At 43.8% G+C, this 17,329-nt stretch overlaps 1 protein-coding gene across 1 annotated transcript in view; it reads right to left on the bottom strand.

The window, feature by feature from the left end:
- lamc3 (laminin, gamma 3) overlaps positions 1 to 17,329 on the bottom strand; it is an 89,090-nt gene that overhangs the window by 12,494 nt on the left and 59,267 nt on the right. Inside the window, exons 11-16 of the mRNA XM_079289946.1 lie at positions 16,531 to 16,640; positions 14,007 to 14,234; positions 2,345 to 2,533; positions 1,813 to 2,058; positions 346 to 499; positions 95 to 237 (exon numbers count right to left, since the gene is read on the bottom strand). Of these exons, the coding sequence (XP_079146072.1) occupies positions 95 to 237; positions 346 to 499; positions 1,813 to 2,058; positions 2,345 to 2,533; positions 14,007 to 14,234; positions 16,531 to 16,640 (1,070 nt within the window). The remainder of the gene's footprint in view (positions 1 to 94; positions 238 to 345; positions 500 to 1,812; positions 2,059 to 2,344; positions 2,534 to 14,006; positions 14,235 to 16,530; positions 16,641 to 17,329) is intronic.

Genomic DNA, 17,329 nt, shown 5'->3' with positions numbered 1-17,329 from the left:
AAACATTTGAAGAGTTAGAAATGTCTTCCTGTGTGATCTGTATTAAAGGATTAGAGGATGGCACATTTGTGATGCCTGAAGTGAAGTCCTGTACCTCTGCAACCTCGTGACGAGAATCCAAAGAAGCCCACACGGCAAGACTCACACAGTCTCCCCTCCACTCCGGCACGACACACACACTGCCCTGTGATTGGATGACACGCGATGGACGATGAGCCAATTGGACTACACTTGCACCTAAGGAAGGCAGGGAAATGTCTTAATGATAGACTCAGTTTATGAGCTCAGTTGTTATGTCTATGAACAAAAAAAAAACACCCAGTTGTTCAAAGGTGAGCTCAATACCTCTCACATCCTACACCTGGTTGGAGGTTGAAGAAGTGAACTTCACAATAACTGCAATCCCGTCCGGTCACATGACCGAGACACTGGCAATCTCCTGTCTGAGGGTGGCATTCATTTACATGCCCAACGGTTCCGCTGGGATCGCAGCTGCACGCTAGAAGAAACAAATAAAACAATGAAAATGTTACGTTGTTAACCACTAAAATGTTGGTAACTTTTCATTGATTTTCATTCCGGAGTGCTTGAGGGAAAAATGGAAGAAAATGACAGACAGCACTACCCATGAGTTGTGAAGGGCAAAAGCTGCAAATAGGGGAAATAAATGCCTGAGAAGATGAAGGGAATCCTGGGGTGGGGAGAATTAAAAAGAAAAAGGTGCAATTGAGTGAAACACTGAAATAAAGCTACAAAGACAGAGAGAGGCCCAACGAGTAATAGCTGTGATGTGTTCATCCTCTGGTTTATTTTATACCTCGGTTCTACCTGTACGCCTCGGGTAAAACGTCTGTACAGAATAATGTCAAGGAGAGACGTGAGAGTCTCCTATACCGAGTATGAACTCCTGATCCATGTGAATGCACCATTTTCTGCATTACTTTAAAAGCTACACCCAAGGGCATGTAGCTAATGGAATTATTTGACTATTACTTGACCCGAGCTACCATCTGGTGACCAGAACAATCGGAGTCCTAACAGGCATGTCATGTCATGCAAGTCTTGAGAGACGACTCAAGAATTTGTAAACATCTCCTCCAAACATCTTTTAAGATTTAAAAAAGGAAATACTCAGCGAATATCATGGTATCATTTTTTCGACATTATCATGTTGAACATTATTAAATTATATCAACTTCTTATTCCTCGCTGTAAAATCTTCATCTATGAATACGCAAAAAAAATGTCCTGCCGTCTTTAAGTTTCCACGCCACTTCATAGCTGTAATGTCACGTTGTTATGCTTCACGGAAACGTCTTTAACTCAGATTTAAAGGAATACTTCACTTATAAAATGTGTATATCAATTACTCTTCCCGTTGTTACCGTGAATTCTTAAAGAAAACTTTCTCGCATGCCTCCACAGTGAACTACTAATCAAAAAACGGAAGAAAAGTCTTGATGAATTAAAGTAGGTGCGGGGCCGATTTTGTAAACAAATGTTTTGATGTAGTTTTTACAGTCATCATTTAGTTTTTGTTAGACGTGGCCCCCATACCTTTCCTGTACCTTTCTCTGTTTTTTGATGGATGCACGCGAGAAAAACTAAGTATTTGTTTAAGGTTAGAGCAGATAAACTCCCCCCCCCCTCAGCAGGTGAATGTAAAAACAGCCTGCCAGTGTCGGACTCTGCACATCCATCATTCTGCACAGTGACGGTCAAACATCCAGGGGAAGTAAGAGTAAGCACATTTTCAGTGGGGGGCGACTTTGTCCTGCAGAAATACAATTCCTCTCTTTCCCCGTTACTCACACTTGCACTTCTGGCCAGCTGTCTGGTTCAGGGCATCGCCGTAAAAACCCCGCTGGCAGCGTTGGCACTGGTCGCCCTCTGTGTGTCTCAGGCATTTCAGACATCGCCCAGTCACGTGGTCACATATTCCCAAAGCGTTGAAGTCCACGTTGCCATTGCAGTCACATCTCACACACGGTTGAGCTTGGCCAGATTGTCCCAGGGGGTCACCGGAGTAGCCATCTTCACACACCTGACAGCGCATCCCTACATGGGGGGAAAGGTGAAAGGAGGATTTAAAATAGATGACTGAGCTTGAACACTGTTGGAGGGCATCCCCATGTCACCACAGACTCTTTCATAATTCAAGTTTAAAAATGTCTGAATTACAGGTGACATTGTCGAATGACAGGTCCTGCAAACGAGCTGCTTTAAAGCCAGTCTTTTCCTCATCTGCTGTCTGGTGGAGCTGCTCTCATAGCTTTGTTCTCGACATGAAGCCCAGGCGGCAGAATAAAAAAATATTTGTTTCGTTGTTGGTGGTTCAGCTCACCCGTCTGTCCTGTAGGGCAGTTGGTACAGACCACCTGTCCTGTCTTCGCAATTTCGGCACAGCTGGTCCGGTCCGGGCAAGGGCAAGGCTGACAATCACCGGGCGTGCCAATCAAAGCGCTGCCGTAGTAACCATCCAGGCAGCGCTCACAGGTCATCCCAGTGGTGAAGTCTGAGCACTCACACGCACCTGCAACAGAGAGGAATGTAAGGATTACACACTCCTACTACACACACACACCTGCCTGTGTGTGTTTGTTGTTTTTCACGCTTAAGGTTTGACACAAGTAGACCAGAGACGGTGGTGTTTTCTCCATCACCAGCAGAGTGCGCTGTGTCTCTGACCATAACTACAGCCAGTCCATGCAAACATTTTACTCCACAGCACAATCCGGAAAAAACCCGAAAAAAAAACATTCCCCACAGCCCACCATGGAGAGCGGAAGACAACTAAAGTCCCCCCGACTATAATTGCTTTGGGAAATATAAGAGCCAAATGCAGTCCGAAAGACCTTCAAGAAGTAAAGCAATTCCGCCACCAAGTGGGAGAGATTACCAATTCTATGATGTCTTGAAAAACAAACTGTTGTTTCAAAAGCCTCACAAAAACAACTCACAGCTTTAAACCACTTAAAGGGATTCGATCACGTGCAGCATGTGTCGATATACAGGTACACACACCAAATCTCTGGTTAATTCTCCTCAGTTCATTGAGCAGATTGTCAGTCCTCATTATACCACATTTCAAAATCTAGCAAGGTACAGGCAGAGCTGAATAATAATACCATGACAAACAGGGAAAAGATCGACAACAGTGAAGAAACTGACATCGTGTCGGAGCACACTGTACGACTACGAAATAGCAAAAGGACTCAGAGAAAAACAACTCTGTCTCCTGCTGCAGTTCAGCGGCTCTAACGTCACAGACCGAGATGATCGGACCCACGTGAACCCTCAAAAGCTCCTCGGTGTTGATGAATTTGTGCAACGGCAACTTCTGAAATGAAACAGTGAAAGTGTGACGTTCAATTCTAATTTAATAACTGACTGACTAAAGCTTCCCAGTGAGCATTTTTTGGTTCAAAAGACGTTTAAAAGACGTCTATGCCCGACGTTGAAAAGATGGTGAAAAGTGAAAGTTTTTTCGCCGACTATTTGTAGACGTTGAAAAGACGTTCATGCTTAGACCAGATTTAAATGTGATTTGCAATTCTATAATTTTTCGTCCTCTACATTGTGCTAATACCAATATATCATGATTTAGAGGCTTACTAAGAAACCACATCCACATTTATCAGTTGAAAGCCAGTATTGGACATCACGTTGATATCTGGTCTAAACGTGAGCTTTGAATCAAAGTCTACAAATAGTCGGCGAAAAACGTTCACTTTTGAACCAATTCTGAACGTCTTTTCAACGTCGGGCATAGACGTCTTTTAAACGTCTTTTAAACGGAAAAATGCTCACTGGGAGCTAGCTCAAACCTTGTCGTGTTTCCAGCCTCTAACTTAGAACAATGCAGAGTCTGTGCGCATGCGTATTCCAGCAGTAAACACTGAGTTGTATTTTAGTGAACATATACAGACATAATGTGCTCTGCTCTCATTATGATGTCCTGTGAGCTTCTTGTGGACAGCACACAGTCTATAGTTCCATATTTACGACGTTTTATATGAGACATTGAATGCGTTGAAATAACGTCTTTGTGTAGACCACATATGAACGGACAGCATAATATGATTTTGGAGAAATATGTTTAAAGTAACAAAAATCGAGTCTCTTTCAACCTACAACTGAACAAACCATCAATATTTTAAAACAAATTGGTGTTTTGTGACACGTTGACATTGTAACCGTAATTTAGCCGGTTCAAAAGACGGTTAAAATACGTCTTAGACGTTCAGACCCCATATCAACGCTTTTTCAACCAGAAATAAACTTTGAAATCCGGGTCAGTGCTCACTGGGTTAAAGAGGACCACAAAGTAATCAGTGTTTACATTCTCGGAAAACCACGAAGAAAAAAAAGCAAACTGCTATGCTGCTCAGAAGATCACAATAAGCAGACATTCATGAAATATTTAATCAACATTTGTTGATTTGTTGGTTTAAATTGTAACAAAAAAGAACTGCTGTTTTTGCTGCAAGAAGATATTTAGCATTCCTGATGCGCTGCATGGTGCTTAGTATTCACTGGGTGCCGGTGTATCAGAGAACTTACAATTATTTTGATCATTTTCAAACTTTCAAAGTTTCTGAAAGGACTTCAGCATGGGCTGATAATAACAATTGCGCTGATTTTCTAGAGAACACCAATGACGTCTCGATGCATGGCAAATAATCGGCGGCCATGCGGTTTTACAGAGTCCTTATTAAAATGTCCCATCACTCCCTCATCGCCTACGGTGTGATTCAGTGAGCAGCTCTTTACTGAGCACGGGAGTAAAGCAAGTCTTGCTGCTAGTTATAGGGTCACTGCAACCAATGTCTGCCATCACTAAATAAAGCCCCGTTAACTTCAGACCTGCAAGTCAAGTGCATGAGATAGAATAACGGCTGCGAAGCTAAACTGATCACGCTGCCATTAAGGGGGAACAATTATCCCCGTTGCCCGATGAAGTGTAAACGTCTGGGTAAAAATCATTCGTTTCTCGGAGAGGTGAGGTGAATAATACATGACTTCCAAGCATGTAATGCCAGTCATTTAAACAGAGTATTTAGTAATGATTGTTTTTCGCAGAAAGAAGTGAATCTTTCTTGAATTTCACAAGGCATTACAATGACACTGATGGCGTGCAGTGTCAATCCCCAATGAGCCGTAGTAAATTTAATGGCAGCAGAAATGTGCTGACTTTACCGAGTGTGAAGATGACTGAGCGTGATATGGGGCCGCAGAGCCACCGAGGGCCTCCTCGACACCATTATCATTCCATCGGCTTCTCGGAAAAGCTAACGGCATGCATCACAAACTGTCGCTGAATGGCAGTCTGGCTCCTCACATGGTATTCCTCATCGTCACGCTGATCATTATTACTTCAGAGTCATTTCATCAATGAATCAATGAGCGTTCAGTCAGCCTTAATGATTTGGGATTTCTGCGAAGCTCCCCCCCGCGGCGCCGCACATTTCGAACCCTTCGACAAATCCACACAATCCCGCTATCCTGCCCTCGCCCGGCCCTCTCGTACTCCGCCTGAAGCTTCTCTGTTGTGTGATGGCAAAGCAACATTTCTGTATGGGAGACAAGCAGTATAGAGGTGTTTCTTTTGTTTTCTCAAAGAGCCTGATATACACATGCCACTGCACAGAGCTCCTTTCTACCAGTGCTCATTCTACCTGTACCTCGTCCCTGCACTCCTCATTGTACTCTCTGAAGACATACACACACATCCAGGTCTAATGCACTTCATTAAGGAAGCCACTTGTGGAGGATAGGACTGAATACATCGCTGTATTACAGCCACAGCGGCATGGAGAGGCACTAGAGAACGGATGAAAGACTGGCAGCTTTGCTATCAAGCTTTTTCCACATTTCCCTCATTGAGTGTGTTGTGCGTCATTCAGTGTCCCTCTCAAAGTAAGTGCGACCAGTAGCTCTTCCAAAGATGGGGGTTATCGTTGTTTGCAGTAGCTTGTAACAGCTTTAACGCCAGATGGAGATAGAAACGTGGGAAAGACAATCCAAAGAGAAATGGATTTTAAATAAGTATGCTTTTGTTTCGGAGAAGATAAGAGCGGGCCTCTCTTCTGTTATTACATCCTTGTGCCCAAAATCGAAATTTATTTACTGACCAAATTGAGTTTCGAAAAATCGTTGCATGTCCTTGTGCACCATCTTGGGAGGTCTCTCTGAATGTGTGGGGTCTTTGATGATGTGTGAGCCCAGAAATACAAAAAGAAACAAGTCGCAAGTTCAAAGCAACACATGGTTGCGTGAGTTATATGACTGTTGAGGCGTCTTTTTGCTTTCAACAAAATAGTTCTAAACTAGAATAGTTTATTTCTTTCATGCTCTACATATACACAGCATGGATGTGAAGTCAAAAACATGAGCTTTTCAACACATATGTTCCGGGAGGCTTGTCTACTTAGCCCAGTGGAACATTAAAAAGCTTCGGGCCAAGGAAATGTATTCGCCAATGCATGTGAACTCCCTTTAATGAAGGAGAGAAGGAAACACAACGGACAGAGAGAGGCAGTGAGAGGAAAAGTCGGTCTGCAGCTCTGAGGCCTCGAGGGTAAAAAGTTGGGGTAAATCTGCTGCCGGACTGTTTGATGGGGATGTTGCTCTCTAATTTAACACAGATTTGCTGCCAGCGCCTGCTGCTGCAGATGTGGCTCGTCAGTGGGGTCTGAATTGGGGGGGGGGGGGGGGGGGACTGCTGCAGAGGAGAGGAGGATGTCAGAGGAAGGGAGGGTGTGTGTGTTCTGTCCACCCCCATACATAATGTGCACAATATGGACGACTGGGGATAAGTCTTTTGTCATACTGTGACTGTGGAAAATAAATGCATCAATTCCTGTTTTGTGTATAGCGGCTGTCATCCAATTTGTTATGTCCAAGGCCCTGGGGTATCAGGGACGCAAACCCTAACAGCATGGGTTATATTTCATGTTGTCTCGCTCTGGGTCCCCAAGTTGTTAGAGGAGCTGGATAAACGATTTACTGTGTATTTTACTCTGATCAAATGTCAGTGTTTGAATATCTTGCACTTTTATTCAGCTGATTTAACAACTTTAAGACTTTCTCTGCCTTCCTCGTGCATTGACTTTATATGTGTACTCTTTTTAGCCACGCTGGCAGTTGGATGAATCTTTGAATTTCTACTACAGACATTCATGGTCCCCAGATGATGAATCCTTTGGTGATCCCCTGACATTTCATCTAGTGCCACCGGTGAAATATCTCAACATCGACTGGATGGATGGGCACAAACAAACAGATGATGCATCTTTATGACTTTGATGATCAGCTGACCTTTCTTCTAGTGCCATCATGATGTTGCCATTTGTGATCCTGAGTGAACTCTTTCAACAACCACTGGATGGATTGCAATTGTCGTGAATTAAGGTGAGTAAGAAGTTACGAAGGGAAAATAAACTCAGACATTATCTGCGAAGAACGAATAAAGAAAGGTGAGGCGATATTCTACGACCGAACAGTGATGTAACTCTCAGCCACCATTCAAACGTCTTTGTCTTTTAATATTGACGTACTTTATGAAACTATTGAACAAACAAACAGCAAACGGCAAACAAACAGCAATAACACGATGGCAAAGTACATGTTCTTCCACGTAACATAAGGTTATTATCACTAACTTTAACGATTGATCAAACCACAGTTTGATCAATCGTTAAATCACCTATTACTCACAGAAACAGACCTACTCCGTTGGAATCATCTGTTGAATACTTTTAGCGTGTGTATTGAATAACTTGAAGACTTCTCTAATTCCGTCCTAAGAATATTGGACACCAACTAGAGTCGGTTCCTGTTTGCAGCTCCAAGGTTTAAGACTTGTTCTGGTCAGGGTCTTCTTGACATTTGTTGAAGAGAATGAGAGGGGGGGAAAGAGACAGAGAGAGGTTATGTGTGCGTGTAAAGACCTCGGTTAATCAATAGCTGTCTTCACATCCTGTCTTGAGGTCTTTTTCTGACTGCCAACAATTGTCGCCTTTACTGGCTGCAGAGAAAGAGCGCCAAGCCGGTCTGTGTGAAGAGTCTCTGAGAAAGTTTATTCACAAACTCCCCCGCTGTGATGAATGGCCAGTTCAGAGACACTGGAATGTCTCTGAAGCACTTACCCGCGGTGGCGGGCTGACCCTCACAGATTTAATCCAGTCGGGTCGATCTAATCTCGCTACACCATGAAATGGAACATTTTTTAAACCCACATAACGAATTCTAACGACTTTGGTGATTCCATTTTGTTTAATGCTGTAGTTCATAACGACGCTAACACGCTAAACTAAGATGGTTAACATGCGAAACATGCTGACGTTTAGCAGGTGCCTGAGCACAGCTCTCACAGAGTTTTGTTAAATGTGTCTCTTGAACATCCCCTGACATTAAAGAAGTGCAATTCTAATGAATGTCCCTTTGATTGAACAGCATCTCTCTAATTCCTTCTATTTTCATTTTCTATCACCTGCCACAACAAGGTGGAAGAGCTCTATGTTTTTCTGTAGCTTCCTCTGTAAGACACAGTGTGTAGTTGTTCTTTTCTAGAGGGTTTCTTTTCATACCTGCTGTTTTTAGGCAGGGGGAAACTTCCTCATTTTCATTCATTTCGGTGATGGACCGGTTTGGTTGTGCTAAGTCGTCCTTGTCAAACCAATTTCATCAAGGGAAAGGTTGAAACCTTTTCAAATCAGCGGTCTCTGACAGTGTGACTGTGAACCAAGGCAGGCAGACAGAGTGTGCACATTGTTTATCTTTCTGTTTATTTTTGGTGTAAAATAAATGCGCTGGTTGTGAGGAGATAAGTAGAGCGTGCTGAATAGGATCAGCAGGAGGAATTACATGGTGAGATTCATTCTAACTGACTACATCTGTCTTTCTTGCTCTTTCTCACTTATTTCCCCCCCCTCGCTGCCGCTCCTCATATCCCATCACGCTGACACAGACCGGGCATCTTAAGGCTTAGCCTGCAACAAATGCAGCCCACCAGAGAGATTAGGGAGCAGAATAAGCCAGTGCTAGAGCCGGCTTCACTCTCTATCAGTTGGTCTGCCTCAACTTTCTCCCATACAATCTTTTTCGAACTAATGACCTTAGAGAGCTGAAGATGGCATTTACGGTAGGCAGGCATTTGGGGAAATGCACGCCCTGGCTTACTCGGTCTCATTCTGAAGCAGCCCTTTGTTGGTAAACACTGAGTCACAGTATCCTCCATTTGTAAAGCTGGCATTCTAATGGTCATTTCTTCATCTGTACCCTAATAGATGCAATGAGACAGGTACTCTAGGTGATGGCCTTTATGAGGACCACTTCTATGTATTTCGCTGCTGGAGCCCCTGGTGGTCCGTTCCCCTTCACAGACCAAGAACTAAGCAAAAGCTGCTGTTCCCCGACCTCCTCCACCACACTGCAGTGGGCGTGACATTTAGCTATGCAAAACCAGTGTGCATTATTCAAAACATTTGGCCCCGCACAAATGTCATGGTGAGAAACAAGCATATGCTGTTATGAAACAGAACAAGGAACCTTATTTACTCTGGGGTCGGTAGAGCAGATGCACATGCTGCATTCAGGTACTTGCGGGCTCACTCTAGCTGGCCTAACTCTAGCTGGCCTTCTTAATAGGCGCCAGATTATCGCTAGATCCAAAGTAAGTGTTGAAAACGTGGTTTAATTGGAAGTCTATGCATTGGGCAAATGATCACACAGCAGCCAGTCTCTGGATGTAGCTAGAGACCCAAATAAAGATCATTTAGATCCACGTCAAACCTTTCATGCATACTATGAGGTGTCGTTTAAAAAGAGAAGAGGAAATCAATCAAATGATTCCCTCGGTTTGGCTCACTGATTGTGTGTGGGTTTCTTAAAAACATATTCGATATTAGATTTGCTAATTGGCACTAAACACAAAGTACACCTGAGGCTGATGTAGATGTCATGTCAAGCTGCTGTGCACTAATTGCAATCCATCCAATGTGGTTGTTGGGGTATTTAAGTGTGGACCAAAGTGGTGGGTCAACCGACAGCCTGACTTTGCATTCCCTGAAGCCCCGTGGTTAACAACAAACGGTCCAAATCAAAGCACCAGAGGCCGAGATCTCTTGACTTTAACTCCAAAAAAAACCACTGCATCACACGCTTACCATAATGCAACCACAGAGCATCTTTTCATCAGACCCTCCCAGCTTGCTAAACACCCACATCTTTCAAACTCCATCCCCCCAGTTTGTAACACAGACTTTCTGTTAAAAATGTGTTCCCTCTTGAGCTTGAGTAAATGCCTCAGACTTCAGAAAGTTGCCTCAAGATCCACACAAGACATGATACGACTATGTTCACAGACTATAGCAGTACCCCTCGTGGCTAGTAATTTGACTTTGCAAGCCTAATTACTTGGCAGCTTTTAATTTTAGATTCATGTTTGGCATCTCTCTTGAGAAAAAGAAAGCATCTTCAGATGCCATTGTTCTTTAAAGATGTAAGTTGGCTCACAATGGAGGACTTACACATGTCTATTAGGAAGCAGGGCGAAGAGAGGAGCTTGAATACAGTACCCTATTGCTCAATACCCAGCAGAGACTAGACAGTGTCGAGAGCATAAGGTGTTTCATTTGTTTAGGTGATTAATGAGCGCTCCCCTAGTGGGCTGCAGTGAAAATTGAGTGTCTCCATTTTATCAATGCATTGCAATCATCTCGTCCCTTCCTCAACTCTCCACCTTATCAATCATGTCCTCTGCCCAATTTTATGGATGGTGTGTATGCAATTAACACGGTGAACACACAGCAAAGACGCATGTCCAGGCCAGTGGTACACCGAAATGAACGTACGTCCATAGCTGTGGGAACACATGCACTACACACACTTTTGTTGTATCTGAAGGACATATGTTTGCCTTCATCAGCCCCCCCAGCACAAGTGCTCGGCAGAAACCGCAATTTGCTCGTTCCACCACAAATATTAACATTTCCAATCTGTTGTGTTGCGCTACAGCAAATAGAACCGACACGACTCAGAGACTGTTAATAAATCATGATTATGAAGCACCATTGGCTGCAGCTTCCCTCGGCAGCCAGTGAATAAACTCCATCCCAATTCTGTCTGTGGGCACATCCTGCATGATGATGCAAGTCGTCAGGTAATTATACAGCAATTAAGATTTGGATAGGAGAAACAGCAGATGGGTCCGCCCTCCTGGTGACAAATGATGAACAGGGTGTCTCTAATCAACTCACTTTGATAGTTCCTCTTGACCTGAACTTTCTGATTCATGGAGAGAGCGTCTTTTTTCTTTTTATTGAAGACAAGCCAGCCGGCTGTCAGAACATGACATGACATTGGAAAAATAGAGCTAATGCTATTCGAACCAAGAGCGTCATGCCAAAGAACACAACAAGCACAGGAATTTTCGATCCATGACTCAGAGGACACATCGTGTTCCATATTTGACACTCAAAATATGTCAAAAGCATCCTTTACAGCGACTGTGTGTTTGTGGGTGTATAAAAAAAATCTGCACAGCCTGCGGGGACTTGTCAGGTGTGAACTCCGTTAAGATGCTAAATGCAGCTAAGCTCAACCTGCAGTTGAACGGGTTCATTAATAAATAATGGGGGGGGGGGGGTTCTTTCAAACAACTCAGAATACAAGGACATTTGTGTTCAGACCACAATCTCTCCTATCTTCTGACACTTTCCATATTTTTAAAGAACAGGAAAAACCACACCATTTCTCACATCTGCTCTTGGATTCATGTTGAAGTTATTGTTGGATACTGTATTAATACAACGGAAATGTGTCTGTGTAAGACACATTTATCAAGGAAACTTGAGAGGAGACTGCACAGAAGGGAGTCAAGGATGCTAAAAACAAAGTCAAGGTGACTGGGGAATGCAGGTGCAATCCTAGCTGAGAGGAAGAAGGAAGCCAGAGAGCGGCTGACTAGGGAGTCTGGGGAACAAGAAGAGGCAGAGAACAAGTGTGTGTGTGTGTGTGAGAGAGAGAGCGAGACATCCAGATTGAGAAGAGACATAAGACACACAGGAAATCTGTAAGCAAATTAGACATCATTAGCCAAGAGGCGGCTAACAAGTCTAATTCGGGGGGAAGCAGGCAGGCAGCGATACCAGACTTGCTTCCGGACCTCAGATGCACACACACGCATAAAAACACACACACACACACACAGTCACAAAGCACACTCACAGCCAAAGCCTCAGGCATCTCCTAACTAGGTCAGATCTCTGATACTTTAAGTCTGAGGGTAGGAGGCAAAGATAGAGAGGAAGAGAGAGATTGAGGAAAGATAAGAGATGGAGGGTGGGACCTTGGATGGGAGAGTTGTCTGTTCGTGGTGAGATGGAGAGACATATAAAGCTGGGAGAGTGAGATAGTGTGGAAAAATAACTGCATAGAGGTTGACTTGTTTACACACCCAACAGCTGCTGTTTTACTTCTGTCATTTACGGGACGCTGCGTTTAGGATATGAAGCTGCAAGAATACTGCAGCGGCTGTTATTATCCCCCATAAAGATGTCTGCTGCGTTAAATACACTCGCTCAGCTGTCATTATAAAGATTTCTCGTGTGAAATGAAGGGATTGCTGTATTAGCACAGCGATCCAGTTCTCAGCTTGAGTGATAGCTTGCCAATACACCTGAGGGATGATGAGTTACATTCCCTTGAAGCGATGATAACTGAATGTCAGCTCTGGGAAGACACAGAAAAATGCTCTCTCTGCTCTCTGAGGCACAGTGACAGAAAACATTGTCTCAACAACTTCTGATGATCCCTCATCTCATAAAACGCTGGCTGAACGCTTCGGAAGAAGGGTATCGTTGCCTAACGAGCAACTTGGATCGGTTTAATATTTTACAACACTGTTTAACAATGAGCAAAGCTTGTTGTCATGGCCAATACTATGAGTGCTAACAGTTTTCAGCACTGACTTGTGAAATGGTGGACTTTTAAATGACTTTACTAGAACATTTCTGTCTTACAAGTATGATTAAATTGCCTCGCACAACGAATACACCGCATCTTTCTTTCAGTGTGGAATTTCTGAGAGCACTACATAGTGGATACACTTGCGCACACAATTCCGATATGATAAAATGGTGCACACTGAATATGGTGCAGTATACGGTTAAAACTAATACTTTGGAAACCGCTTTGTTATATTTGTTGAAATCCGTTACCTGTGGTGGTCGCAGGACTGTAATAACTCTACCTGCCTGTCTACCTGCTGCAGCGTACTCTGCCAGTGCACTCATTGCGTGTCACCGGAGTTTTCCACAAGCTGCTAGCTTGACAGCTGTGAGTCCTAACATCAGTCATGTTTGCTGTTTACATTCATGATATGTTTACAATCATAATGATCATTTTGGGGGAGTGGCTTTGGGGGGAGGCCTGAAGGGACGGGGCTGTAAGTGTGTCGCCAACTTGGCGACTTTCCCGCTAGATTTAGCAACTGTTGCTGCTAGCTACTTTCATCTGAAGGGACTTGGCAACACTGGGCTGGGTTTCACAGTTGGAAACTTTCAAAATCTAGCGTACTCACCCAGCGTTAAACGGGAGTGATTTTGGCACAGCACGTGTCTTTCAAACTTAACTTTTCTGTAAGTATTTGTAGCCTCAACTTCAAGCTGAAATACTTCAGTAATATCACTTGTTACCGTTATTTTTTTAAACCTGGCAAACCTACTCAAAAGCCATAGGAAACTATTTATAGCTGTTTTTACGGGCTGTGGAGCACATTGACTTTGACATGTAAAACTTGTGGAGTCCTCCTTCAAGCATAAAAGGTTTTGCATTTAAATTTTCCGGCTTTTTTTAAAGGCTTTTCTACATGTACAGGTATCAAGGAAATAGAAACATTGTCGATTGGTTGTCAGGGAATTGGCACCAAAGTCATTATGCATGCAGATACTTCAACACAGTTGTGTACATAACAAATATACAGTTCATGTTTCACTTATCACCTGTCTCTTGGTGACAGGTTCCATGCTGGTGGCAGTCGCATGGCACACATGTCGAGAGAGGTCCTCTGGCAGAGTCTTCCCGGGTGAATCCCGGAGCACACCGCTCGCAGAACTGGCCAGCAAACCCCGGGGGACAGGAACAAGATTCCACCCACGGGTTGGGAAGGTTGGCCGGACCAGAGGAGATGAGAGCTGAGGTCAGGGTTACCGCCGCAAGCTGCGATGTGTCTGGAGAGGAAGGAGGAGAGAAGACGGGAAGATCGCTTTGACGTAAAACTGATGCTTGCAAAGGTCAGTGTTAAACTGACCAATCGTTGCCTCAGTGGGCTTTTTAAGTGTTTGGGGCATCTGCTTTGCTCTGGAATCAGGGGCATATGTGGAGATATATATGTGTGTGTGTGTGTCTGTCCGTGTTTGTGGGTCTCTGTATCTCGTTAAGCAGTAGGTTATTAGCATTTGTTGAAGTGCTGTCCCTCCCTCCCTGTCTCATTACAGGTTCTGGCCTGTGTTTACAGTTAACAGTCTGACACCCACCCACACACACACACACACACACACACACACACACACACACACGCTCACACAATAACGGATTCATTCTCCCACACGCCTGTAAATGCCACACTTAATGTTCACTTGCACACACACAAGCGCACGCATACGCCCACACACGCACACTCGTCACCCAGGGAATCTTTGATACAGCAAATGAATAAATCACTGCAGCAAGACAAGAAGAAAAGAAGACAGGAGACTCGGTGGATGTATGTCAGATGTGCAGTTCCTGTGGGGTTTCAAGATCCCTCTCTCCTCTCATGAATAGTGATGGCGGCAGGCCATCCTGAACCGAATCCCTTCCACCCTACACTCCCTCAACCACAGCCACAGAACACAAAAATGACTTTTGTTCCTGGGCCAACGCTGTGTCTGCTGTCACTGAAGACACACAAGAAGGATGGATGGGTGGATGGATCGAATGCTCTGCACGATTGACCATGTAGCTTTGTCCGATAAGGAATTAACCACGTGTGAATGGGTGGCTGCACAATGAAGGTAATCTATGCGGAAGATCCAGAGGAGAGGACGGACCTTGACTTCTAAGAAGTCATGATCCAACCAATCCTTCAGTGGTGATGAAACCCAGTTCATTTGCACCTCTGAGGGATAATCAGAAGGCAAGCCTGTCCTCTACCCTCTATTCCCCTCTACCTCCTGAATTCTATTCGCGGGGGAAAATGTGCAATTCAAACAATATTCAGACACTGAACCCTATATCGCAGTTAATTAAAATGATTTAATTTAAAGTCATGCTGTGCAAGTACGAGCCATCAATCCTTTCTACAAGAAACCCTGTCAGACAAGTCAAGATTGTAATTCCCTTGAATCTCTAATGGCTCGCTGCAGCCCTGTGGACTATGACAGTTTAACTTCCTTTTGGTAACTGTACATTACGCCATTTATCATAAATTTCCAATAAGGCTATGCGCTCTTTTCAAAACTCTGTATGTGGCGGAAAAAATGAAAGGACTTTCCTGTCAAAGACCGCCTTTATAGTCTCAAAGACAATACTCTCATTAAAATAATGCAGTTCTGTTCGAGGAGACTCTCTCTCTCCCTGTGATGCAGAGGCATTTAAAGAATAAGGAGCGTGTGAGAGGGAGAGGCGAGAAAGATGAGAGGACAGCTTTATGAGAATTTGGAATTAAAGTTTGCTGTGCAGCCTGCAGCGATAAGACACTTCCAACACAATGTTTGAGACCGAACAAAAATCATTAACAGAGTTTCTCCCCTGTGATGTGCAGTAGATGCAGTGTAAACTGTGTGTATGACTTTGTTTGCACGTTCATGTGGGTGGTGGGTGGTTACAGGAAACAATTTGGTGGAATATGCATGACTGGGCTTCAGACTTCTGTGCCAGTCTTTTTGCAAGTGCCCGTGGAACACCACAAGAGTGTGTGTCACAACGTCTGCACTGAGCAACTAATTAAAATGGTGTCAGTAAGTGGGCGGGAGCTGGTGATTTTGACCAGCTGTTCTGTCTTCTTGGTGCTCTAATCCGCGGTAATGCCTCTAAGATGCTGCCTGTACTTTACTATACAGACTATCAGATGGAGAGGGAGCAGGGACATGATGATAAGATGAGGATTTCCAGAACTAGTTACGAACATCTGGGAATAAATGTCCCGTTCTTTGCTGAGCCCGATTTGGAACAGTTGATCTATTCCCCGAATACAGGCACTGACATTGTTTTAGCAACTATTTTTGGGGCAGCTGTAGCTACTTTGTGATGTCAATGTATATTTGATAAATAAAAATGTCAAAGGTTGGATATCTTTCTGTGGCACTTCAAATTTTGCCGATATTGTTTGGAAATGGTCATGCATTTAACAATTATATTACATGATGTTTATTTTCCAACCATAATGCCTACTGTAATAGTATAAATGACAAAGTGGTTCATTTAAAAGACAAAATAGAACCAGTTGTGTTCATTGCATTTTTGCACACACAAACAGAGACTTACAGTTCTGTCCTCCGGCGTTGCTGATTCTGAGAGCTGTCAGGTTGTAGAGGAGTTGTTGGAACTCAAAGGCAGACAATGGAGGCTTAAATCTCATCTCATTTTCATGAAGCCTGTGAGACGAGAAAACAGAAAACACATCAGTAACAGTGTCGTGCATGGACATGCAAACAAACTGTGACTGAACACCACAAACATTTGAAAGGGACAAAAGGCTAAACGGTGTAAATGTGTGTGTGGCAGACTTATCACCAACTGGAGTGGTTTTTAGAGCAATTTAATTACTCTCCACAAGTAAGAAGCTACCGCACGGCCTGTCACAAATGTGCTTAACCTTTCTATGGGAGGTTATCTACAGCACTACCAGGCAACACACACAGTGTGACGAAAAATTGAAATGTGCTGACTTCAACACATATTCAGGGTCTTGATCACTGAACTTTGCCATCTGCGGAGGGATGTTCCGCAAAGCCAGGCTGCACAGCTGACATCTGCCTGTTTTATTCCAGGAATCATGCACTCTTTCCATCTTGATGAGAGGTGCTGTGTCAGCATAGGCGATGCAGTGTTACAACGTTTTCTCCCAGTATCGTTTGAAGGCCCCAAGGGAGAGGAGCTGCAGCGTGAAGGAACAGATTCATGTAATCTTCACGTACAGGTGTACGAAGCACAATTACAGGTAACATTTTCTCCCTAATTATTAATAATAATTCATGAGTGCCTCAGTTTCAAACAAGCCACTAAGTGTGCAGTTATAAATTCAGGTGTTAATGACTGGATTCTGGTCCAGGTGGTCTGCAGC

Source organism: Melanostigma gelatinosum, assembly GCF_949748355.1.
Source record: "Melanostigma gelatinosum genome assembly, chromosome: 18".
Lineage (NCBI taxonomy): Eukaryota > Metazoa > Chordata > Actinopteri > Perciformes > Zoarcidae > Melanostigma > Melanostigma gelatinosum.
The sequence above is the reverse complement of the archived record's forward strand: the minus strand, read 5'-3'. Positions and strand labels throughout refer to the sequence as shown.